Source organism: Pituophis catenifer, unplaced genomic scaffold, assembly GCF_029215685.1.
Source record: "Pituophis catenifer annectens isolate HBS135680 unplaced genomic scaffold, rPitCat1.0.hap2 SCAF_2, whole genome shotgun sequence".
Taxonomy (NCBI): Eukaryota; Metazoa; Chordata; class Lepidosauria; order Squamata; family Colubridae; genus Pituophis; species Pituophis catenifer.
This window is the reverse complement of record NW_027256882.1, coordinates 105478375-105505716: the sequence shown is the minus strand read 5'-3', so window position 1 is coordinate 105505716 and position 27342 is coordinate 105478375. Positions and strand designations below refer to the sequence as shown.

At 38.3% G+C, this 27342-nt stretch overlaps 1 protein-coding gene across 1 annotated transcript; it reads left to right on the top strand.

The window, feature by feature from the left end:
- On the top strand, positions 1-25408 carry KIF3A (kinesin family member 3A). Its single transcript, XM_070933929.1, is given in 16 exon segments — positions 1-289; positions 3036-3180; positions 4802-4886; positions 6354-6459; positions 6897-7036; positions 7660-7857; positions 10533-10707; positions 11378-11479; positions 16084-16240; positions 17157-17337; positions 18722-18832; positions 19777-19902; positions 21568-21621; positions 22005-22073; positions 22224-22348; positions 25016-25408. Coding segments are annotated over 16 exon segments (2112 nt in total). The 3' UTR covers positions 25065-25408.
- Positions 25409-27342: the final 1934 nt, after the last annotated feature.

Genomic DNA, 27342 nt, shown 5'->3' with positions numbered 1-27342 from the left:
ATGTAGATCAACAGATCTGAAAAGCCAGAGAAATCTGATAATTCCGATAATGTCAAAGTTGTGGTTCGTTGCCGGCCACTCAATGAGAGGGAGAAGACCATGTGTTATAAAATGGCTGTCAATGTTGATGAAATGAGAGGCACTATTACTGTGCATAAAACAGATTCTTCCAATGAACCTCCCAAGACATTTACTTTTGATACTGTATTTGGGCCAGAGAGCAAGCAACTCGACGTCTATAACTTGACTGCAAGGCCAATTATTGACTCTGTGCTGGAAGGTTACAATGGTGAGTGCTTCTTCATTCTAACGGGATGGAGAAGGGGAGGCAGGAGAGCCAGATGTAAACACTTTCTTTTGCAGCACAATTGCCTTTCCTAAATATTAGAACTACTCTGCATTTGTGTGGGGTGTGTGCATGTGTGTATGCATGTGTGAATAGATAGGTATAGACACATGCACAACTTTTGCTGTTCTATTTCAGTATGGAGCCCCCTATTTACAAAATGGATTTGCTTCTTGTAACATCTCTATTTTGAGCCACAGAGAAACAATCCTCAATAGAGTCCTTCAAAGTGCACTAAGATAGAGAAGGATTGTACTTAGCTTTTGTGGAAACCTTTTTGCTCAGAAAAATAATCATATGACTGTCTGCCTTTCTTCACCTATATATATACTAGCTGGACGCCTGTGCTTCTCTATGAAACTATGTGCTTGGGCTTGATAAATTGACACTTGCAGCCTGAAACTAAATGTAGAATGTGTAATAGTGTGTTAATATAATGCAACTGGCAGTTGGAACAGAGGGGGAGGGGAAGTAGAATGTCCCAGCCCGCAGCATCCAGTGGTATTCATCTGGCTAGCATCCTGTCAGTGTGTGAGAGAGTTGAGGGGTGTTTGGAAACTCAAACAGTATTTGCTGTGTGAGCAAGAAGGAGACAGGAAGGAGACTGGGCGTGGTTTAGCTCAACTGTTCTGTAGTAAAGGTGCTTGCTGCTGTGAAAGTAAAACTGAAAGTGAAACTCCTCCTCTGCTTGTGTTTTGCATTTGGAACAAATTTCTTTTGAGGTGGAGAGGGGGAGTAGAACTCCTTAGCATCAGAGCGTGTTAATAATAATAATATAGGAAATACTAATGCTCTGATGGTCATTTCAAAAAATCCTCTCTTAGTGAGCACCTAGAAGCCAAGAGGAACATATGTGGCAAATTTCAAGTTTGTAGGCTTTACGGTTCTGGAGATTTCGTGATTAATGCATGAGTGGTTTTCGCTTTTATATATATAGATAATGCAAGATATCAGTCCAGTTAGACTTATTAAGCCAGGATCAGCCAATTCAACACTTGCAAAAGGCATCAGAGTTGGGTCTGTCAAAACTAAACTCTACACAGGTAGTCCTCAACTTACAACAGTTCAATTAGTGACCATTCAAATTTACAATGACACTGAAAAAAGTGGCTTATGACCATTTTTCACACGACCTTGTAGCAGCCCCATGATCATGTGATCAAAATTCAGATGTTTAGCAACTGCCTCATATTTATGATGGCTGCAGTGTCCCAAGGTCATGTGATCACCAATTGCAATCTTTTGATGAGCAAAATCAATGGGGAAGCCAGATTCACTTAACATGGTACTAATTTATCAACTGCAGTGATTCACTTAACAACTGTGACAAGAAATGTCGTAAAATGAGAGAAAACGCACTTAACAAGTGTCTCACTTAACAACAGAAATTTTGGGCTCAATTGTGGTCATAAGTCAAGGACTAACTGTACAAGTCTATATATACTTGTTTGCCCCTAACAGTTACAAGGACGTTACAGGTAGTCCACCTTGTTCTGTAACCATTCAAAGTTGCAACAGCATTGAATGAGGGGATATACAACAGATCCTCATAGTTGTGGCCATTGCAGCATCCTGTGGTCGTGTAATCACCATTTGAGATCTTCTTTCCTGGCTTTTCACAAGCAAAGTCAATGGGAAGCCAGCAGGAGGTCAGAAATGATAGCCAGGATGCTGCAACCACTTGAGATTCACCAAAGAATGACAACTGGGATTGCTGGAACTGCCATCATAAGTTAATGGAGTCACATGACATCACACTGCATAACCACATCACTTAGCAATGGAGTTCCTGGCCCCAATTACTGTTGGTAAGTGAGGACTATGCTTTGTATATGCAACTCCAAAGTTTTTTCTGGTGAGACATATGTGATAAGTCAGTTCTTTAGTTGTTGAGAGTTGGGGTGTTCAAAGATGCCTGGTTTTATTTGGCTGGACTCAAAGGACACAACCTGATTTTCATATTGTGGATTAATATGCACTTATCCTTCATTTTGTGAAAATATTTTCTAATGTTTAATAAATATACCGTACATAGAAAATTGTATTTTAGGCTTAGGAAAAAAATATATGGGTAGTTCTCAAATTACAACCACAATTGAGCCCATAATTTCCATTGCTAAGTGAGACATTTGTTAATTAAGTTTTGTCCCATTTTACGACTTTTCTTGCCATAGTTGTTAAGTGAATCACTGAAGTTGTTAAATTGGTAAGACTGTTGTTAAGTGAATCTGGCTTCCCCATTGACGTTACTTGTCAGAAGGTCTCCAAGATGCTCATAATGATCCCAGGACACTGCAACTGTCATAACCCTGAGTCAGTTGCCAAGCGTCTAAATTTTCATGTAACCATTGGGATGCTGCAACAGTCGTAAGTGTGAAAAATGGTCATAGGTCACTTTTTTCAGTGCCGTTGTAACTTCCAATGATCACTAAGCGAATTGTTGTAGGTTGAGGACTACTGGAATTTGGGGAAGGTATATTTTTAAACAAAAAGAAATCACAGTTTGATTCAGAAATGTGATGAAACAGTGTCATGAATGAACATATGAGAAAGTGACAGAAGAACTGTGTTTTTGCTTCATGCTTGGAAGTTTCATAGAGATCCTTACTTCTCGACATGTGCATGAACACCTAGGAGAGCCTGTGCCCTCCTGGTACTAGGAGTGCTAAAGAAAGGATTTATATTACAGGTACCATTTTTGCTTATGGACAGACGGGAACAGGAAAGACTTTTACTATGGAGGGTGTCCGGGCTGTACCAGAACTCAGGGGAATCATTCCCAATTCTTTTGCTCATGTATTTGGACACATTGCAAAAGCTGAAGGAGATACAAGGTAAAATAATTCGTTTTCTTTCTTCACATTCCTATCCTGCCAGTATCAATTCCACTTCAGAAGGGCTTTCCTGGACCAGACTGAAATTCCACCTAGTCCAGGATTTGGTTTCCAACTGGGGAAAATTAGGTGCTGGTGGGAAAACACAATCAGGATATGAAGGCAACAGATGTTGTCACACTGAGAGCTGGAAGGCATTGCCAGTGCTACTTGGCTTTTTCTATCTAGAGTTTCAAGAACTTAGAAACAAATGCAGACTCCTTGCTTTTGTGAACCAAAAGCTCTATTCATGCATACATCCAGGCACACTTATCTAACTCAAAGTCTAGATGGCCAAGCTGGGTTTGAATTCCAGAAGAAATGAGGGAGGTACTTACTTACTCATTCTATACTTTCCAACAAATTTGACCAATAATGTTGTTTCACTTTTGTTATATCACTTGGTACTTTTTCTCCAGAGTGCCATTGTCTTATCCAGTTCACATGGGAACTGTCAGTTGTTTTAGGAATGATTCTTTTTCTTCAAAGTCATCTTTTTTGTCCTTGAACTGAATTTCTTTCTGCCTTTTTGGCCTTATATCTGTGGAGGGAAATACATCCTGCATTTTTCATATGTGCTCATTCACACAAATATATAGCCTAAAATTATGCATTATCACTCTACCATAAGAGTGATTGGTATGGCTTATTAGTGTCAGCATATTGGCATTAATATACTGATTGACATACATTTCATTAATTAGTCTGATTATACATGGTTAATGTATTTAAACACCATTCCTTTTAGTTTTCTTTTAATATCCAAAGATAGACAGCTTTTGAAATTTGCCTTACAATTATCTAATGCTCCTGTTGATTTGCCAGTAGCAATGAATTATCTAAACTGAATAGGTGTTTCATGAAAAAAAAATACTTCTATAGGACATACTGCTTCTAACAGCACTCAGCAGTACATATGTAAATTCTTGCTTGCAGAGTTTTCTTTGTCTTTTAATAAGCATCATAGAAACTTGCTTGCCACCCAAACTGAGATGGGTGGTATATAAATTTAATAAATAAATTTATAAATTTAATTAGGTATTTATTTAATTTAAAAAACTTGCAATCTACCAACTCAAGCCTTAGCTGAAATAAATATTAGGTACCAAAATTATTCTGAACACTCTAACTTAATGTAACCTGATTCTTAAACATACCTCTAAACTTTTGACTACCCAAAGCTTTCTTCATTTTAGTATAATTTAGAATAAATTCTCCGAGCTTCTCCATTTTACTCCAGCAATGTGAGATACTGAATACTTCAGAGAGGAGAAAGAAAGGGGATTCCTTAATTCCTTCCGATTTCCTTATAGAAATCGCCTCACAAAAGAGTGGATGGATTCCATTGTCTTTACTTCATAACTTTATGGAAAAATCATACAGAGCATGACATTTCTGTTGCATTTCTGTCTCAAATACATTTCTTAATTTGAAATGCCCCAAATGGAATCTTTCCCCCCCCTAATAAGATAGAGGCTATAATTCCAGTGTATCTTCCCCTTTCTCTTCCCTCCCCCCCCCATTCATACATTAAAATTAATTCTGGCAATGTTTTTGCTGTAATTGTATTTTTAAACTTCAGGTTTTTGGTTCGAGTTTCTTACTTGGAAATCTACAATGAGGAAGTTCGTGACCTCTTGGGAAAGGACCAGACACAGAGGCTAGAGGTAAAAACTGAAATTCTTACCATTGTGAAAACTAGGTACATGATGACCTCTCTGCCGTTTACACCAGGGGTGAAATGCTCGGACTGGATCGGGTGATTCGGTAGCGATCGTGGCGTGTGGTTCGGCAATCCGGTAGTAATGGCAGAGCAAAGCTCCATCCACCCGCCTGGGTGTCGTTACTTCTTGGTTTTAACTGAGCCGAGGTGGCGCAGTGGTTAGAATGCTGTACTGCAGCTACTTCAGCTGACTGCTAGTTCAGTAGATCAGCAGATCAAATCTTACTGGCTCAAGGTTGACTCAGCCTTCCATCCTTCCGAGGTGGGTAAAATGAGGACCCAGATTGTTGGGGGCAATATGCTATTTAGTATACTGTCTTTGTTGTAAGCCGCCCAGAGTCCTCGGAGAGTGGGCGGCATAGAAATACAAATAAATAAATAAATAAATAAATAAATAAATAAATAAGTAAGTAAGTAAGTAAGTAAGTAAGTAAGTAAGTAAGTAAGTAAGTAAGTAACCAGGAAGTAATATGTTCTTTACTTTCTGCGCATGCGCATAAGTTTTTGTGCATACACATAAGGTCTGTGTGCGCATGTGATGTGTGCGCGCGAGCAAGCGAAGTGAGCACTTACAAACCGGTAAGGAAGGTAGTAGATATCACTCCTGGTTTACACAAATGACATTACAGTGCTCACCTCTGATTTATTATGGCTTTTCACACAGTCAGTTAGACGTTTTGATTGGATTTGCCATTTTTATCCAGCTACCAAATTCTTCCCAAGTCCCTGGGATAGGCAAATGTTGTTCGATGGTATTAAAGGTATCATCACAGGATGAAAGCTGTTCCAAGAAAAGTTGCCTTTTGCATTTGACTGATGGTTATTTTGTCAATGTTGATGGTGCTTCGGGTGTTTTGGCATTTCACCCAAGGCACCTAGTCATATTGGTATTATCTTTGTTTCTTTTGCCACAGTTGTTCTACTTCTATTTGTAAGTATTTATGTTTTGTGAATTTTTTCAGTTCTTTCTCTTCTCTTCTGCTGTCTCCAGATACTACAAAGTCCTCTATCCAGATTTTTTTTGGTCTTTCTTATCAATAGTAGTTAAGTCTAGAGTGTTATGGGTGCTAGTTTTTATACATGCACACACAAACAGACTGAATATACTAATATTCCTGTCTTTTTTTCTCCACAACAACAATACTGTGAGGTAGACTGGAGTAGACTGGGTTGAGGGAGAGTAACTGGCTCAAAGTCACTCAGCCAGCTTTTATGCCTAAAGGATGCCTAGAACTCACAGTCGCCTGGTTTCTAGGCCAGCACCTTAATCACTACACCAGACTAGCTCTCTTTAATATTCTAAGAACATAAATACTTGTATGGTCTATTCCACTGAATATAAAGAACACCAGGAACAGTTGTTTTAAAATACATATTGTGCATAGAAATTATTAACTAAAATGTCTTATAGGTTAAAGAACGACCCGATGTAGGAGTCTATATCAAAGATCTTTCAGCCTACGTTGTAAACAATGCAGATGACATGGATAGAATTATGACTCTTGGCCATAAAAACCGTAAGTTGCATAGCCCTAGTTGAGTGCTTCATATTCTTTGTGGAATGTCCTCAGTTTCATTAATTGTAATTATTCATTATAAAAGTGTAAGAAAATCTATCTATATAATATTTATGGTGATTCCTTTGTCTTTTCCAGTGCAGCTGGCTCAGTACATGTGTTTCTACATATGCAGCCGTTGATATAAAAAAGTGATCAAATTTGATTTGGTTCCTGAAGCTTGCCTAAGCTTTTCATTTTTATAATTAATGTAAATATAAAAAACCATGCAAGCAAGCTGAAGACAGCTTGAGTAGATAGAGTTTTGATACCTGTTCATTCATTCTGTTATTTTTTCCTTCCCCCACAATGTTGGAACAGGGCTGCTAGAGCAGTGTCAAAAAGTCAAGATGTTGTTATTAATTCAAGCTTTTATATTCCCTTTTCTGTGTCAATAGGTTCTGTTGGCGCCACTAATATGAACGAGCACAGTTCCCGTTCTCATGCTATCTTCACAATCACAATTGAGTGCAGTGAGAAGGGTGTAGATGGGAATATACATGTGCGTATGGGCAAACTACATCTAGTAGATCTTGCGGTAAGTTTTTTCTTTTCATAAGTTTGTAGCATGTTTTGTCACAGCAGAGGTGATATTCAGCAGGTTCTGACCAGTTCTGGAGAACCGGTAGCAGAAATTTTGAGTAGTTCTGAGAAATAGCAAATACCACCTGTGACTGGCTCCCATCTATTCTCTTCCTCCAGAGTCCCAGCTGATCGGGAGGGAATGAGGATTTGGCAGTAACCTTCCCCTGGAGTGGGGAGGGAATGGGGAATGGGGATTTGGCAGTATCCTTCCCCTGCCACACCCACCAAGCCACGCCCACAGAACTGGTAGTAAAAAAATTTTAATCCCACCACTGAATTATAGCTATTGTCAGGACTTCCTCTGTTCCTAAAGAAGCTGCTAGAAATTGCTAGTTGGAGTGGAGGATTTCTTCATGTCCTTAAATGAACCTTCATTTCCAAACCTATGCTGCCTTACCTCTTTAAGGGCCCCTTCTCTATTGGTGTGGGCTTTTTGTGCCTCCCCTCTTGCATGTGGTTTCAGATCAAGCAGGCAGCCTTTTTCAGTTGCTTTATTTAATGCTCTTCTTTGAAGAAAGTATTTCTGGAAGAGCAGAAATGTCCCTTAACTCTCTGCCTCTTTCTCTCTTCCTAAAGGGTTCAGAAAGGCAAGCAAAAACTGGAGCTACTGGACAACGACTGAAAGAAGCAACAAAAATAAACCTTTCTCTCTCCACCCTTGGGAATGTCATCTCAGCACTGGTGGATGGAAAGAGCACTCATGTGCCTTACCGTAATTCTAAACTGACCCGGCTACTCCAGGATTCTCTTGGCGGCAACTCCAAAACTATGATGGTAATAATGAGACATTAGTGATTTGTGTAGGGCAAGTAAATGACAATCCAGAGGCTACCAGGTTCTGGATGGGGGAAGCTGGTTCAAGCTCAATCCAAACAAGATGGAGTTACTGTTGATTCAGAGATTTCAGCACTACAGCTCTTTGACTCTTGATGGTATTGTTCTACCTCAGAAAGAAAGTCAAGGGTCTTGCACTCACAGCTCTTGCTCAAAGAGCAGATGAAGACTGTGGCCAGAAGGGATTTTGCAGTGTGTGGCTGGTGGTGTGCCTTATTTTATTTATTTATTTTTAATTTGATTTATATGCCGCCCTTCTCCGAAGACTCAGGGCGGCTTACAATGTGCTCAGCAATAGCCTTCATCCTTTTGTATATTTATACAAAGTCAGCTTATTGCCCCCACAACTGGGTCCTCAATTTACCTACCTTAGAAAGGATGGAAGGCTGAGTCAACCTTGAGCCTTGGCGAGATTCGAACCCTGCAGTAATTGCAGGCAGCTGGTCTTAATAACCAGCTTAATAACAGGGTGCCTTAAACCCCTGTACTACCAAGGCTCTTTTCTCCTTATGTTGAAGAAGATGCACTGAAAACAGTTATTTGTGCCTTTATCAGCTCTAGATTAAATTACTGTAATTTGCTTGATGGATGGCAGCTCCTGGACCAGTAATCAGCTGGTCCAGAACAGAGTGGAATGTACACTCAGTGGTTAGTGGCATTAGTGCCATGGTACTCTTATAATGCAGGAGCTACATTGGCTACCAGTAAGGAATTCAAGTGCTAATCACTATCTTTAAAGCCCTATGTGGCTCAGGGCCTGAATATCTTAGAACCCTTGATAGTTTCTGTCTGTCCCATGGCAACAACTAGGGATTGCTTACTAATGAAAGCCACCTCCCAAGAGGTGCAGAAGGAAGGGGCCTGACAGCAAATGTTCTCTGTAATATCTTTCTTCTTTTGGAACAGCTTCTTCCTTGAACCAAGGATGCCCCCCCACCATCCTCACAGCTTTCTGGAAGCAAGTGTACATATGGTTCTGGAAGGCCTTGGGGATTAAGCAGCAGTGCCATATCAAATGCTAATTAGCTATTATTTTAGTATCAAAATTGGAAAAATTGTTTATATTGATAATTTATAATTCTGATTTTATTGTACATTGTATGCAGTACAATATACAGTTGTGTTATACAGTAATTCTGCAAGCAAAATATATTAATAGCTTCAGCTCCTAGTTCTCCTTAATTATTCTTCTCACCACATATTTTCTATTTGCAAAGAATGCTAAATCCCACATGCAACCTTGAATCCTCATTTTTCAGCTTTTGAAGTCATCTCCAATACCTGAAAATCAGTGGTAGCGTTTCCAAATGTTTTGTGGCAAGAAATATATAAAAATTCACACTCAAATTATCTTAATTGTAATGCCCCTCCCACATCTTTTCAAGAAAAGATGTGGTATCTTGATTTAATCAATGTGATTTTGCAACATCCTTCTAGATGCTGGGGCCATTAGCCTACCACAAATGCAAATCCAAAGGGTTGGCCAATCCAGCATACATGTTCATTCCCTGTTTCCTTTTCTTCATACAACAATCCTATAAAATAGAATGTTAGGTAGTAACTTTCAAAAGTTCATCTGTTGAAGTTTTAAGAAACTGGTGAAAGATAAATCAAATGCTTTAATCACTGCACTAAGCAGATGATCAATGATAGTTGAATTAACTTGGGTGCAGAGATCATGAAACTCTAGATTTCTATCTCTCTGTCTCTCTGTTTCTCTTTCTCTCCTTTAAAAAGAGCCCCTTAAATCTCTACAAATAGGCTTTGTTAGTCTGTAGGTTTCCACAGTGTAGTAACATTTTTAAAATTTTAGCTTCTCTATTCGCCATTGAAAAATGGGGGATAGCTACATAGAATGGATCAGTTGCCTCAGAGGAATCAAGGGTTGCTTGGTGTAGCTGGGTGGGTAGAGATGTCCTTTGGGAAGTTTTTTTTATATCTGAGATGCTCCATTCCAGTTCCTTTTTAAATGTCAAGTTATCACAAGCAGGCAGTGTTTGCTTCTTGGAGCATGCTTCCATGGAGCATGGAAAGTCCTCAGTGAGCTTTTTTGCGCACCCTTTCTTTCAGGTTTTTTTCCTCTTAAAGCTTTTTCATAGTTCTGCAAATGTTGGATTTTCCTCAAGCTTGTTGAATTCTCCCTCTTGATATAACATCTACTCCCAGAGGTGATGCTTGCCAATTGGAATTGTGTCAGTTGCCCAATTCATTGCAGTTCAGTAAGGATAAATTATGAACATGTGGTTTCCCTCCAAGCTTCCCATGCCAGGAATGTAAAGAACTGGTGCAGTGGAAGTGATCAGTAGTTCTGGTTTTGATGGTCCTGATCACCTGCCTATTGTGGAGAATGCCAGTGTCCAAGCATAGCTGGAGAGGTGTGCGATTTTTGGCTTTGAGCATTTCTTGATTGAGTTGTAAATGTTTCCCATGTGCTTAGTTTTGAAAAGCATACAAAATGTTCTTGCACTTAAAATCTAACTACCGGTATGTTAGAAATCTAGCTTCAGCTTACATTTGACCATAATGTTGCACTTTCTGTAAATTGAGAATTAGACTGCTGTATACTTAATTGCAGGCTTTTATGCCTGTTTATATTTTTTTTTCTTTCTTCTTAGTGTGCAAACATTGGCCCAGCAGACTACAATTATGATGAGACCATCAGCACTCTGCGATATGCTAACCGTGCTAAAAATATCAAGAATAAGGCTAGAATTAATGAAGATCCAAAGGATGCCTTACTTCGCCAGTTTCAAAAAGAAATAGAAGAACTTAAGAAAAAGTTGGAAGAAGGTAATTTGTTCATTGTCTCCTATTAATACATCTGGCTTGTAATGTCCATTTTAAATACAGTCCAAGTTCTCCAATAAAATGGCAAACGAGAAATGTAGATTTTAATATATATATTGGATTATCCTGTGCTTACTTCAAGAAATTAGGATGATACACATATTTGTTTTCCTTCTATTTTATGTCTTTGAGCATCTTGTACTATAGCTTATGCTAGGAGATACTGAGTGTCCTAAACCTACCTGTCAAGTTTACCAGTTTAATGTCTTCTTTAATCCAAGTCCAACATGCAACCTCCATTCATGGTTTTAACTGCTTTCAATGAAATATTACATCTACCGATTAGATAGCAGCTAAGAATGTGTTACAGGCATCACCTATTCTTATTCCCTAAATGTAGGTTTGTTTGCATCAAATACAAAGCAGAAGGCACAGTCAGTTACATTTGATAAGAAACAGAGCCTTTGGTAGCAATATCACTTGCCAAGGATTTCTTGATAATTTGCTAATTATTTTTGATCAGTTTCTTTGTAGTCCTATTTTCTAACAAAACTTGTAAAATTAGATTAGGGTAAAATTAGACCGGGATTTAAATTAACACACCAGGATTCTGTAGATAAAAATTAATTTAAAATCTTTTGTTTCCTGAATTAAAAATGCCAAACTGCTGTAGGGGAAGAAATCTCTGGCTCTGAGACCAGTGGCTCTGAAGAGGATGATGAAGAGGATGATGGGGAAATTGGTGAAGATGGAGAAAAACGAAAGAAACGTAGAGGTAAGGTGCTTTCAGATCACTTGATATCATCTTCATGTTTGTGCCTAAGCGCCCACTGCAGTAAACTTGTCCTTCTATAAAACTGTATTTAGTTAAATCATAACAATTAAAAAGGTTTTTTTAAGGATAAAATAATTGTGGGGTGTAATGACACTCAAATATCTTCTAGCTAGTATTGATGTTTCCTAGAAAGCACAAAAGTTAAGTTCTGGTCTGTCTTCTGAACTTTGGCTTCTACTTCATTTAAACCAATAAGTTTTAGAATTGGGGGTGTTTGCATATAGAAATTTGGTTGAATGTATTGGACATTCACTCCTAAAGACAATATTTTTGTTTCCTGTTTGGTGATTGTGGGGGAAAATAATGATGGCATTGTTAAACTTTACCTCTGAAAAATGAAGGATATCCTTCTGTTAACTTCAGGGACCCTCTAGAAAGAAAAAAGAATCTACAGGACTTTAAGCTTCCTGTTGATCTTCATTCAATTTAACTTAATTTTTAAAAGCTTAGTCATAATAATGTAGCTGTGAATAATACTGTAGTTTAATTGCACATAAGACTTAACTTAGTCTGTTGTATGTATCAAGTCCAGGGTAGTAACTTGAGATAGAATTTCGGAAACTACTTTTACGCTGAGCAATGTGCTATGGAGACAAAGGAGGCAGATTTCAGTTTCAGTGTTGTGAATAGAGAAAATATTGTTATTTGGTTGCAAAATGTCTTCTTTTAGGAGTTCTTATCCATGTATAATTGGATAGCACATGACCCGAAACCTGCCAATGCATTACTGATTTAAAGAAATCTTCCCCAACTTGGAGCCCTCCAGATATGTTGAACTTTAATTTTCATAAATTAAATGCATTTGCCAGGGGATTATAGGAATGATACACTCAACATACCTGAAGAGCACCAGGCTGGGAAAGGTAATTTAAATCAGGGATGGGCAATTCACAAGCCCATCGGTCCCCAGGCACAAGTTTTGTGTACTTCAGAGCTCCCTCTGCCATATTTTAATGATGGTTTTCTCAACCAATATCTAAGGTCTGTAGACTGCTGTGAAGTTGATTCTGATTTATTTTTATCTGAGGGATTTCTGCCTGGCCCCATCTACTTTGCTTCATAGCTCAATCGAATTCCTTGAAATCCTGGGTCAGAACAACAAGTTCAAATGCAGTTTTTATCTACCTTTGCTCTAAGCAAGTCTTTTGTGCTTATCTGAAAGGAGTCCTAATTTGGTTGAAGCAAAAACACTTGAAGGGCTGATGCTCCTTTCCCCCTTTATGGATCTCTTCCCCCTCTGAGGTTTTTAATTGATGCATTGTTAGTTATAGTTAAACCTTTAATAATAATGTTTAATAATACTATTGAAACGTTGCCTGAAGAAGTGAGAATTGCACTTCTTTACAGACCAAGGGATTATAAATTGTGTTTGTTGATATCTCTGCTCACCCTCAAAAATGACCTCAGGAGGATTTGTCAACCAATCAGGGTACATTAAAATTCTGAGCTGTACAGTTGCACAGCAGGGTTCTTAAAGGAACCTGAGGTGATGCATCAAAGAGTCAGTCTCTCTTGAGGACTTTTGGGTTGATCTTTTACCCTTTAGATCTAATGTTCAGCATGTATTTCTTGTTTCTTCTTCTTCTTTCCTGGGATTTCCATGGGGCCCACTTCTGTATTTTCCAGGCAGTAGCAGCAGCAGTAGTTCAGACTCTCCATGCTCTGTCATAGAAAAACCTCTGGATAAAACCTTCACTAGTGAGTGGGAGCTCTTAAGTCATCCAGTGAAGCTTTGGCCTCTCCATAATCCATGCGCTCATTGTTTTGATGCTGCATTTTGCTCCTCTGTCCCTGATACATCAGTTTTGTTCAGAGTGAAATGTTGATTTGCTACGCATAAAGTAAAGCATGCTTTTTCTTTTGCTGTTTCAAACTTACCTACAAACACCAGGATTCACCTTAGCTAAATAGTCCAAGAAAGGAAAAAAGGAAATATTGATATTGCTCATATCAGCCAGGGTGTTGAGTAACAGGAACGATTTTTAAGAAGGCATTGTTGACACTGTCTGATATGGTACAATCATACTAAGCACAGATAGCTTTTGGCAATATTTTTTCTGTAGGTATATGCTTTGGAAAGGGAGCTGGTTAGATAATCTTTGATACAAGTGACACTGAACGTCACTAGTAAATGATTTTAGACACCAAGGTAAAGGTAAAGGTTCCCCTCGCGCATATGTGCTAGTCGTTCCCGACTCTAGGGGGTGGTGCTCATCTCCGTTTCAAAGCCAGAGAGCCAGCACTGTCCGAAGACGTCTCCGTGGTCAGTGGCCGGCATGACTAAACGCCAAAGACGCACGGAGTGCTGTTACCTTCCCACCAAAGGTGGTCCCTATTTTTCTACTTGCATTTTTTACGTTCTTTCGAACTGCTAGATTGGCAGAAGCTGGGACAAGTAACGGGAGCTCACCCCATTACATGGCACTAGGGATTCCAACCCCTGAACTGCCAGTCTTTTGATCGATAAACTCAGCGTCTTAGCCACTGAGCCACCATGTCCCTTTAGACATCTAACACTCTGCTTATGTGGGAACTTCCCATTAGTTTCTGGAGCAGGGGTGTCCATAGGGTGTGGTTTTTTTTAAAAAAAAATTTTTTAAAAATAAAAATGTCATCTTCCATCGCATTATTGCAGGCATCATCTTAACTCTTTTGACCACACCCCAGATCCCCTAACTCTGGAGGAAAAGACACCCATATCTTAATCATGCATATCTGCATGTCAGCTGTTTCCTGCTTATCAGAGTAAATAGAAAATCTCTGTTTCAGCAGAGTTTTGCAGATAGCGATCGACTAGTTCCTGGCAGCAGACGTGATGGAACAAATTAAATAGATCTTTATTTTATATGTCCATTAATAGTTTGAAACAAAGTCTTCTCCCACCACCTCTTCCCCCTGCTGCTGGCTTTCAATCACAATGGAATGTTTCATTGGGGAAACACATCACAGTTGGCTGGATACTTTCCAGCTTGATATGATGAGTGGGATAATGATGGCAGCTGTTTTTTGAAATCATAACTTACTTTCCCCACATAATGGCTTTCCCCCCTTTTGCATGCTGCATGAGTCACGGCATTTCCTCCTCTTATTTCTCTTGTTTTCCTCCTCCTTTTTGTTAACCCCTATTAAAATGTGCCACTTTATCTCTAAGGAAACATCTGACTTTTTGGAAATAAATCTGTTTTTATTCAAATCAAAGTTACAACCATATTAGAATCTATGAATGATGCAGACGGTTGATTGGAAATTGTGATCAAACACCAAGCAAGCTTGACTGGGCATGCCTGACAATTGGCTACTTCAAATACCCCAGCCTTAGTTAGTCTAGGTAGCATACTATTTTTTTGAATGTTTCTCCGGGAACATTCTCTGAGATAAGGTTAGAGCTTGAACAGCATACCATAACCCTGTTCAGATAAGTAATATTACATTGTAATCAGAAAACTGAAGAGTAATCAGATTCTTACTCCACTTCAGTTTTAAAATGGAACAATAAGGTTGACCTTTAATCTTGCATTGCGGTGTTTGCCTTTTCTGTACATAGATGCAAATTTTGGAATGCCTTAATTATTTTTTTTTATTTTTTTCAAAAAAAGAAATCAAGCAATAATATGTTTCTTTTTTTTCCCTCTCCACCCCCTTCCTCTTTGTGCGTGTGCTGCCTCTCTGCGATTTGTTTGCCTCTTCCTCTTAAATGCAAGATCAAGCAGGTTGGTGTGTTTGATTTGCACTGCATCTAATAGAATTTAAATAACTTTTAAAAACTCACCTAGCTTTTTGTGCTCTAAAATCTCAGTGGATACAATGGGCATGCAATTCTATTTATTCTGTTTCGTTAATCGATCGAGTGCAGCTAAAACGGAAGTCGGAGGAGGAGGTTTCACCATGTAGACAAAATTTGGGTAACATTGTCCAAATAAAGATATGGGAGACAAGCCAGAGATTTTCCTTCTATAGCAATAGCTCAACTATTGTTTGTTTTTTACCTTACCAAGATTGTCCTTCTGAATATTTCATGTTGTGGGGAGGAATGGGCAAAGAGTAACATGTGGCAAACAAAAAAAGATTCTTCTTTTTTCCCTTGCTTCTATTTCTACCCTCTGACCAAATGACAAATTCTGCTTTAGCTTAATAATTTTGCTCTTTTTTTCTTCTTCCAGCAATATATTATTCCAGCACTCTGCATTTCATTTTTAATTTTAAAAGTTAATCACTAGAGTGTGTATATTTTTTTTAAGATCATCATTCTAAATTAATGAAAATGTTTTTGGTGTGATAACATTGGAACATCTTACCCAGTTGATCATTATAAATCAAACATTCCCAATAGGAACGAATAACAATGTATTTGATGCAAGACCCCAGAATGGTTATTTCTTGATTTTTGGATGATACCGGTAGATATACTTTTTAGAAGTCTCTATGTTGCAGTGTCGATTACAAGCTTGTTACAAGAACAAATTCAGTGAAAAATTTTATTAGTATGACAGTATAATGAGAAAATGCATCTGCTTAATTAACCTTGCTTTTAAATCCTGTGAAAGGAAAAAAGAAAGTTTCTCCTGACAAGATGTTGGAGATGCAGGCCAAAATTGATGAGGAAAGGAAAGCACTTGAAACAAAGCTCGATATGGAAGAGGAAGAAAGGAACAAAGCTCGGGCAGAACTTGAGAAAAGGGAGAAAGATTTGCTTAAAGCACAGTAAGCATTCTGAAATTTGAGAAGACATTCCTAGAACATTCCTCCAACTGAGTGTTCTCACAGGCTGATTTGTTTGAGTCCAACTCTGATCAGCACAATATATCTTGGAAGGAGGATAAAAAGTGGTTGAATAAAAGTATTCAAATCACTTCACATCAGGGGTGAAATCCAGCAGGTTCTGACAGGTTGTGGAGAACTGGTAGTGGAAATTTTGAGTAGTTCAGAGAACCGGCAAATGCCATCTCTGGCTGGCCCCAGAGATTCCCCCTGGTGGGAATGAAGATTTTGCAGTATCCTTCCCCTGGAGTGGGGAGGGAATGGAGATTTTGCAGTATTCTTCCCCTGCCATGCCCACCAAGCCACACCATGCCCACCAAGCCACGCCCACAGAACCGGTAGTAAAAAAATTTGGATTTCACCACCGCTTCACATGTCTTCTCTAATTGAAGCTTTTATAACAACTCATAAGGAAAGTTGGCATTATTATTTCTTTCATCCCTTATTTATTGAAGTTCAGTGAAATTCTTATAGAGAGATATTAGAGAAGTAACTTAACATTAGTTACAACAATTCCGGTGACACAAGAGCATTAAAGTAGAACATTTTGAGAGAGAGAGAAAAAATCAAAAGTTTCCTTTGTTGTAAATACAGCTGCACTAGGGTTCTTGATACATCAGATGAACTGCTGGAAAGTAGGCCATGTTCAGCCTGGCTGATGTTGAGAGAACATTAAAATCTTAAAATCATCCTAAATACCCCTACATGGTCTTAATTTTCTTAAGATTAGTAAGAGAATGTAAAGAATTGTTTAGGACTTCTGTCATATGCAATATGGGCTGCTACATTTGGGATTTTTAGCTGTAGAATCCTGGCTGTAGGAATACAAAGGTTTGTTTTTTTCCCCCTGTTTCTCTAGGCAAGAACATCAATCACTATTAGAGAAGTTGTCAGCTTTGGAAAAAAAAGTGATTGTGGGAGGTGTGGATTTGTTGGCTAAAGCTGAGGAGCAAGAGAAACTTTTGGAAGAATCTAACATGGAGTTGGAAGAACGAAGGAAAAGAGCAGAGCAACTCCGAAAAGAGCTGGAGGAGAAAGAGGTCTACTTATTATCTTGCTGAACTATTGATTTCTTTTATTCTAAACAGCCTCCATGATACCGTTCTTCATCTATGTGTTTTATGTTCAGCCAAGGCTAAGGAATAATCAAGAAGTAATAGTATATCTGCATATAATATGATAGTATCCAAAAGTTTAGAGATATGTCCTGTAGTACTGAAAAGAGGAGATATAATAGTCCAATGAAACCCTTTTACTTTTTACAACCCTATTTTTTTTTTTTTAGAATAGAGTTGGGTAAACAACTAGCATACTTACCATCATAAATAGAAAAAGAAGCAGAATCTCTTTAAGGCACCCTTGAAAGGGAACCAATATTGAAGCTTTTCTAGACAATGAGATGTAACTGAAGAAAATGAAAAGAAATGCATGGTTTAACTACTAAAGGAAGCAGAGAAGGAAGCATCTAGTCAAAATATAAGTGCAGTGATCAAGGATGCCATGTCCGAACTGCATACATTTGGACAAGCACTAGAGGGCAGCAAAGAGAAACAAAAATGCTTACTCTAGTGGTCACCCAGAATTTTGCAGCCCAGACATGGCAAACTATGCTTCCAAATTCAGAACTCAAGGAAGCAGTGAAGGAGACTAGAAATTTGATAAATGGGGAATACATTTTTGGACAAAGTTTCGTGTCCAAAAAGGTATTTGACTTTGGACTTTGTCCAAAAACATAGCAAAAGGAAGAAAGCTTGTCCTTAGTATCTAAGTAAATTCAAAGGAAAGAAGAAAAATGGACATATATTGATTATGGCAAAAGTTCATTTTGTCTGCATTTAAGTTGTAGTCCTGTAGGAATTAATGCACTTGAACTAACCAACAAGTCAAGGCTTCAAGTTCAGTTTCAGCTTCAGGAAAAAAAACCAATGAAAAACTAAAATGGCAACTAGAAGGAAGGAAATGTGGTCTTTTCCCTCTCACAGATATGTCCAATTTTAACACAAGCTTCTTCCTTCAAAAAAACTGGATGCTTAAAACTTTGGAGATATATCTTGATACTCATTGGAAAGCATCATACGGAAGCTCTAAATCTTTCAGATGTAATTGATAAAAAACCACAACTATATAAAAGACCGGATAGTCTTTTTCTGCTTCAGCATAAGTAGAAGCTGGAAAAGACCTCATTTCCAAATTTGTCAGACCTTGCTAATTAAAGCATTCAAATAAGATTTAAAGCTCACCTTGGGTGAGCTTTGGTGAGTGTCTGAAATAGATGCACAAATGGCACAATTGGGTGTCAAAATATTATTGTACTCTTATTTTATGAATCCTCCTCCAAGGGCTTATGTAAAATAATATTCTTGCACCTGCTCATCAGTTAGACAATGGTGGCCTATCTATTTTATTTTTTAATTTGAAAAATAGCAAGAGCGTTTGGACATTGAAGAAAAATATACCAGCCTGCAAGAGGAAGCTCAAGGGAAGACTAAGAAGCTGAAAAAAGTGTGGACAATGCTCATGGCAGCCAAGTCAGAGGTCAGTATTATAAATAATGAAAAGAGTCTGGTTTCAGGATAAAGGTGCTGCTTGTAGGTATACAGAAATGATTCTTGTAAGAGGAAATTGAACATGGCTCAGTGGCTGAGTAAGAAGAAACTAAAGAGGAAAATGGAAGTTGGTATGTAGATGTTCCCTGAGGCTTTTCAGGAGACTAAGGTTACTTACTGAAACAAGCATACCTGCTGCACATAATTAGTATACAGGAAGAACATATGCTTGAATTATTTATACTTTTGAAAGAATTGGTAGCGTGACCATAAAAAGAGCAGTTTAAGTCCAATAGTTCATTTAATTTATTTTTGGAATAGAGGCAGCAAAAGAAAAAAAAATCCATCTCTTCCTCCAGCAGTTTAGAGTAGCATGAAGTCAATACGGCCTTAGCACATCGGAAAAAGAAACAACTACTTTGTTAATTATTTGCTAAGCATTTGCTTATAAGATACATATATCTGAACACTATTTTTTGAATTCCCATCTGACTGTTTACTTAAATGCATTTTTAGAAGCCTAAGGTTGAGAATGAGTGTTTGGGAGAAAAATCTTGGGGGATACATTTTTCTCTATGTCATTGACCATTTCCCATTATTGCTGATACATCTAGACAGCTTATTTTAACTTAATTTTCACTATAAAGATAATTTACAGTCGTTCATATATTTTCCCAACAGAGTTGTTTGTTTGGTTTTATTGACCATTATTCAAGGAATAAGAAAGAATAATTCTTAATGGATTATCTTTAAATAGTTTTTTTTAAAAAAAAGAAACAGCAAATTTAAGAACAACAAAGAAGATGGAAACAGGATAATGTTGATTGTTTAAAAATGTGATTTAAGAATATAACTTTTAAAATATAATTTTTAAATATTTTTTAAAATATTCTAAATATTCTCAGTTTGGTTTGGTTTATACCGTATTTGTAGATGGCAGACCTGCAGCAAGAGCATCAAAGAGAAATTGAAGGTTTACTGGAGAACATTCGACAGCTCAGCAGAGAGCTTCGTCTTCAAATGCTTATAATTGACAACTTTATACCTCAGGATTACCAGGTGAAACATTTCTGATGATTTTGAGAGGTTAAACAGTAGCTATAGGTAGCTTTTACCTGAATTTGCCTTGATTGTTAGATCAGATTTTTAAAAATATTTTGGCATTTTGTATTTTAACCCTCTGAATAAACTAAAATCTCGGGGGGGAGGGAATAGATTCTTACGAATAGATAGAATGAAATAAAGTTATAGTGCTTTAGAACTCTCTCTACTCCTGATTTCCTGTGCCTGACAGTTACTACTGAGACATATGTATATGTCTCAGTAGTAACATGAGACATATACATAGCTAATAAATTAGGATCCATTTCTCAATGGTGAGCCAGAGCAAATTCACATTTTAAAGAAGCTGTTTGATGAAACATTTCCTTTTCTGCCCTTAACATATTTGAAGACCAGATATTTTATAAAGGAACAGACAGTGAAATATTTCCCACATATATTCTCCAGTGTAAATTGATACTTCAATTTTATGAAACTGAGTCATAGGCTGATAATTATGATGGCAATACTGAGTATCCACATTTAAACTGCACTGAATATCAGTAGCTGGAGGCCAGAAGCGTATGTGACTTCAAATCTTGACTCCTGGTGTTGCCTGGACAGGTTCCTGCAGTTTTCCTGGCAACATTTTCTGGAACCTTTGCTTTCTTGGCTGAGAGAATGACTGGCCCAAAATCACCCTAATGACTTCATGTCTAAGATGGGGCATATAGTCTTCCTGTCTTTTAACCACTGTACCAAACTAGCTCTTAGAAGTCAAAAGAAGGGTACAGAGGTCTAAAGCTATCACATTTATAAGCTTCCACAATAACATTGTAAATCAGGGGTCCTCAAACTACAGCCCGCGGGCTGGATATGGTCTGCTGAAGCCATTAATCCAGCCCACGTGGGACCACAAGGCTGCCCTGCCCACATCGCCACACCTACCCACCAGCCCCCACCTGCCTTCTGGAAGCCGAGGAGGTCAAAAACAGGATGCACGGAGGCCTCGGGAGGCCAAAAAAGGGCCGTTCTTTGGCCTCCTAGCCTCCAGATAGGGAGGGAGACACACACACACACACACACACACACACACACACACACACACACAGAGAGAGAGAGAGAAGTCACACACACACACACACACACACACACACACACACACACACACACACACCAAGGCAGCCACATCCCTTCATTGCCACTGCCGCCTATCCCCGCTGCCTGGAACGGGCCAAAAACGGGACACGTGGCAGCCGAAAATGGGGCATGTGGAGGCAGAGATAGGTGGCAGCAGCGGTGGGCAGCTACGGGGACAATGGGCGGTGGCAATTCCTGCATCCTGGAACAGCTGATAGGTGGTATTCTGGGAGGCCAATCCAACCACCAATCAGCTGCTTGTGCTAAATCAGGCTGTGCTGAAGCTGACTAGGCTGTTTGCTGTTTGCTGCAAGAGGTAAATTGCTGGGAGGCAGAGCTTGTAAGTGGGGGCTGGGTGGGCGAGGCTTTGGCAACATTAGCATTAGTATAAGTCGCACAAACATTTCTACCCACTTTTGGGGGGGGGGAAGTTAGAAGAACTTTGGGGAATAACTTGCTGGGGCAATGCCTATTTGCTTCGGAATCTACTTTGTTTAATAGTAAAATGACCTCTCTTTTCTGTTTTTCTTGATTCTTCTCCAGGAAATGATTGAGAACTACGTTCACTGGAATGAAGATATTGGAGAATGGCAGCTGGTATGTGAGCTCCCTTTTACAAAAACAGTACATCCTTCAGAATCTGACTCTTACGCTCCTTGAATTAATTTACCAAGCCTCCTCTTAGTCAGTTGGTAGCCCAACTTCCAGTGATGATGTTAACAGACTTTCATTATATATTTAAAATATTGTTTGTATTTTCTTTTAAAAGAATGCCTTTTTCTTCTATAATTACCATTTACATTTTTATTTGGAAATTTGTTGAAACTACATTTCATCTTTAATTTACTAACATAAATGGGAAGAAGCAAGGACAAAAATGTCCTTGCCTTGCCTTAGTGAGACCACTTCTTACTATGACAAAAGCCAACAGCAGAATGCAATTACTTTTGAAATGTCTAATTCTTTTTTTGTCTTTTAAGAAATGTGTGGCATATACCGGAAATAACATGAGAAAACAGACTCCAGTGGCAGATAAGAAAGAAAAAGATGTAAGTGAGCCTTTGCAAATGTGTGTTGTTGGAAGTCCAGTTTTCAGCTTTGCAACTATCTTTTATATATGAATGTTTTGATTTTGATAAGAGTACTTTGGCATGATCCATTAATGTTTACTCATCATGTTCACTTTTTCCTCCCCTCAGCCCTTTGAGGTGGACCTTTCCCATGTATATCTAGCTTACACTGAAGAGAGCTTGAGACAGTCTTTGATGAAACTAGAAAGACCAAGAACATCAAAAGGAAGATCAAGGCCCAAAACTGGCAGAAGGTTAGAACCATTGTGAAATACTGTTTTGTGCCCAGCTTCAAATTTAAAAGTTGAGATATTTAAGGCTGTATGCAAACAGGAGGAACTCCCCCCCCCAATTGGTATATTAAGAACTCCACGTATGTCCCTGATACATGTATGGAGATGGTCCTGTTTTGTGTGCACAGTAGAGCCAACAGAACCTTACATAATAACTTTGAATCACATTTCAGTTTAATGGAATATTTTGCATTTACTAATCTACACTGCTATAAATACCGGGGAGACAGAACATTGCTTCACAATCAAACCTATTACTCTTTGCACAAGTCAACAGTAAAAATAAAGCCTCTAGAGCAGTGGTTCTCAACCTTCCTAATGCCGCGACCCTTTAATACAGTTCCTCATGTTGTGGTGACCCCCAACCAGGGGTGGGTTCTAAAATTTTTTACTACTGGTTCTGTGGGTGTGGCTTGTTTTGTGGGCATGGCTTGGAGGTCATGTGACTGGGTGGGCGTGGCTAGCTGATCATGTGACCGGGTGGCCATGGCTATGTGTATAGGGACTACTCAGAGGGCTGAAAAAAGTCATTTCTGACAGGTCCTCGCACTTTTGACTGGTCCTCACACTTATGATCCTCCTCACATTTATGCCTGTACAGCATTCTTAACAACCATATCACTCATTTCACAACTGCTTCTTTTCACCATGGTGATAAGATAGGGCAAAAAACGTAAATTGTGAGGATAGTCGTAAATTCGAGATCTGGTCAAAAGTGCAAGGACCAGTCAAAAATAACTTTTTCAGCCCTCTGAGTAGTCCATGTGCACAAAAGGATACAGCAATAGAGAGAGATGAAGGAAGGGAAGGGAAATTAGAGTAGGAGTGAGGGTAAGAGAGGGAGGAAGAGAGGAGGAGAAGGAGAAAGGAAGAAGTAGGGAGGAGAAGAAGAGGGGGAGGAAGAGAAAGTAAGAAGGAAAGAAAAAGAGGTGGTAGGTTTGAGGAGAAAGATTGCTGTACAATAAAAAAGATGAAAGGGAAGAAAGCCAACCCCAAACAAATATAAAGATATTAAGATAAAGAATGAATTGTTAAACTTTAAAGAATAAAAGAGAATAAATATGAATAAATAACAATAATTAGAAACACACATACAAACATACAATGTATTTTCTTTGAACAGAGTATTTGGCCGGTTCACAAATTTAAACAGTGTTTAGTCATTTCAATTAAATTTACAATTTCGATATTTCCTTTTTGCCATATTTATTCCTCATCTATTTTTGTAAAAAACCAATATTACCCTTCATCCTCATCTCTAATCTTAATCAAATTCAATTTTTCCCTTCTATTCTATATTATACCCCTTCCCATTGTCATCTATTTTTATATCCATTCTCACATTGGTTAATTATGTAATATTAGTTATTTAATATAAATTCAACATTTTAATATAAATCAATTAGTTATATAACTACCTTTTTTGTATATTAATCAATATGAACATGAATATTCCAATTATTTCCATGCAATCCAATTTCTTACAAATCAGTTAATTATATTTACCAATAATAATAAACCAAATAATTTCCCCCATATATTCCTCCAAACCACAACTTAACCATTTCTGCTTTCAACACAATATACAATTAATAGTATCTCAATTATTACAATTCCCATTGTTTGCACCTACCTTTTTTGGTGAGGAAAAAGAAAAGAAATCTGCCTGCCTAATTTTCCAACGTTGTAGCAACAGCAAAGCCAACAGCCTGCTTTACTTTCAGTTTCATTTTTCAGCATAGCTAGGGGAAAAAAGTTGCTTCAGCACTCTTTGCAAACAAGCAGCAGAGCCCTGAGCAAAACAGCTGAGAGCAAATCAGCTGAGAGTCGGGAGCCGATCTAATCAAGGGCTAATTAGCCTATGCTGAAGCTCCGCGGGCCAATAAAATTACAAAAAAACACCGAACCATTTGTTAAATTGCTGGCTCACCCACCCCTCGCCCACCACTATTTATTGGCAATAAATAGTGGTGCAGAGGGGCGGGGCGGAACCGGCAGAATCCCACCACTGGCTATAGGGCGGCCCTTTGAAGCTCCGCGGCAAGAATTTAAACAGTTTTTTTTCCTCTAGCCATCAGCTGGGACTCAGGAGGTAGCAATAGATTGAGAGTGGGCGGGGTAAGCGAACGGCCAACAGAGCAGAGAGTGAGGGTGAGTGAAGGCGTGGGGGGGGGCGAGAGAGGGCTTTGGCGACCCCTGTGAAATGGCCGTTCGACCCCCAAAGGGGTCACGACCCCCAGGTTGAGAATCGCTGCTCTAGAGGATCCCATGAAGTATCAGTCAGGAGTATGTGATGGATGTCTTGCCTAGAGTTAGGTCAGAGACTTCCTCCTGCATCTCTTGAAACAATTCATTTATTCCCTATTACAGCCTCCAATTAAAGTGATTTATATCTCCCATTCTACTGCCTCATTGTTTTCCCCCAAAGTCCACTCATGCCATTAGTCATGACTTTCCTTTTGTATAATATGTAAAATCAGTATCGTTGACTCTTCTGTGAATGTAGGTTCATTTTTAATGCTTTTTCATGATCATATTGCTTTGTGTCCTCAGCTGTTTCTTTTGTATATATGAATGCATTGAATATTTCTTGATTTGACTAATGTGCACTATCTTCTCTCCAAACAGAAAACGCTCTGCAAAATCAGGAGCCGGGATTGATTCGCTGCTTCAATAGGCCAAAACAGTTAGGGATTTTAGTTTAAAAAATGCTTGTGTGGCTTAACACCTGGCCCAATATTATCAGCCTGCAGTTGTTACCCAAGACAATAAGAAAACAGTTTTTTTTTCCTGTTGGGTTACTCTTACATCTTCTGTATTAATGTATTAATTCAGATTCAACAACATGGGGTTCATAAACTTGTCATTGTTATGAATTCCAATAGGCATTGTGCAAAAGCAGCTGTTGGGAATATCTTTGTATTTTAGATTGGTGTGTATTCAGTGGAAAAGATGGTATATGTATCTGTTTAAATTTAAAACATATTAGCCATATTATAAGTAAACAAACAGATTCTGTAGCCTGACATATACTTTTTTTTTGATCTGTTGCCATTTGCTATAGACATTACTCCCTGTTTGCACAGCTGCAGATTTCTGGGTTTTTTTTACATACAAATAGTTAACAATTGTTACAAAATCTGGGAATTCTTCATGCCTTTTAGGCATCTTCTACCATATCTGTAGGAGAATTTCCATTTTCTTTAGCATATATGCATATATTTGGTAATATGCAAAGATAGACTGTTATAAAATAATGGTGTTGGATTTATCTGGGGTGGATGGCAGAGATAAAGGAATCCTTGGGATTTCCATTATGGCAAGTAACACAGTCTTCTTCAAATATAGATGTTTGATTTACAAGAAGAAGTTCACAGAGATAATTTTAAAGATAATGTGACTAAAGGAACATGCTTTTTCATTTATAACACTAACATTTGAAGAGAATAAGAGAAATATTTTAGGAAATAACTTTGGTGTTGCACAAATATTTCTGTGGAGAAACAATGCAGATCTCAGAATGACAATAGTTAAACCAAGGGATGCTGTACTTACTGAGCACTGAGACACTGGCATGCAGTAGTGTTAGATATTTAATGAGTTTTTATCTGCTCTTCCTAGATCAGACCTCAATAACATAAAGTCCATAGGAGCCCTACTCCCATGATACTATTAAGTAGCACCCACAGAATTCCCAAATTAAACACAAAAGCCTTAAAATGTGGTAGAAATCTTGGAAATTTGTTCACACTTTAGTGATTTTGATGCTAATGTCATCACAATTCAACAAGCATTTTAAGGAACTGAAGCGTCATACTTTTTCATCGTTCAACATATTTGATTCCAACTAATTTCAAATACAATGTTTTATTTATGAAGATACGCTGCTGCTACCCACAGATTATTTTATTTACATTTATATATTACATTGAGAATTCTGGAGATACCTGTTAACTGTGTATATTTGAAAAGTCTTAATTTTAATCTGACATTGTGATTTGCATTTTAAAAGCTGTGCTAGTAAATGCTCTAAAGAAAAAGAACTTTGGTTATACTTTGGTAACAGGATTTCCAGTAGCTGTTACTGAATCTTATAGATTGCACCTGATTGCTATAGATGATCTCTGCTTTTATAATCTCGATTGAATTTATCTCAATGTCAACAAAGGCACAATTGATGCTGCATATGGAACAAAGGTGTGGCTCCAGGAAAAAGAATGATCATGAGGGAAGAATACAACCTTCTAAAATAAAAGCTATTCACTTTTGAACATTACTAAGCAAAGTTTACTTATGGAATATAAATATATAGTTGATAGCTTTTTAGATTTAAAAGCAAAATATCCTAGCATTTTTCAAAAGCAACATTCTGGATTTGGCAGAGTTAGGAATGGTATTTACTGTGGCAAGGAGAAAGAATAAATAGAGGTGCTTCCATTGATGTGGGGAAGTGATGACCTGCTGGATGATGTTGAACACCAGTACCTAGCATATCCAGTGATTGTTAACACAGCCTTTGTTCTAGAGCAGGGGTGTCAAACTCGTGTCATCATGTGACGTATCATGACTTTCCCCCTTCGCTAAAATGGGTGGGTGTGGCCCGCGCCTGATGCAGGCCGCAAGTTTGACACCCTGTTCTAGAGGCAGGCTGCTGATGAAGCTGCTCTTAGCTTCGTTACTTTGCTTTCTTCGTAGCACACTGAAGCAGCTTCAGAGGATGCAGGATGGAGTTAGCTGAAAGTGGCTTTCAAGGCATCTGAAAACTTTGAAAATGACTCATCTTGCCTTAACAATTCAAAAAGAGACGTTCTGTGTTGTGGATCACCACTTTCAAAGGCTTTGCACAGCCCTGTCATAAAATCAGAATTCAGGAAACTCATTTAATTAGTCAAACTGAGCTAAAGCTTTTATTCATCCTGTTTTTTTTTTTCTGTTGCGACATTTAAAGTCATTTG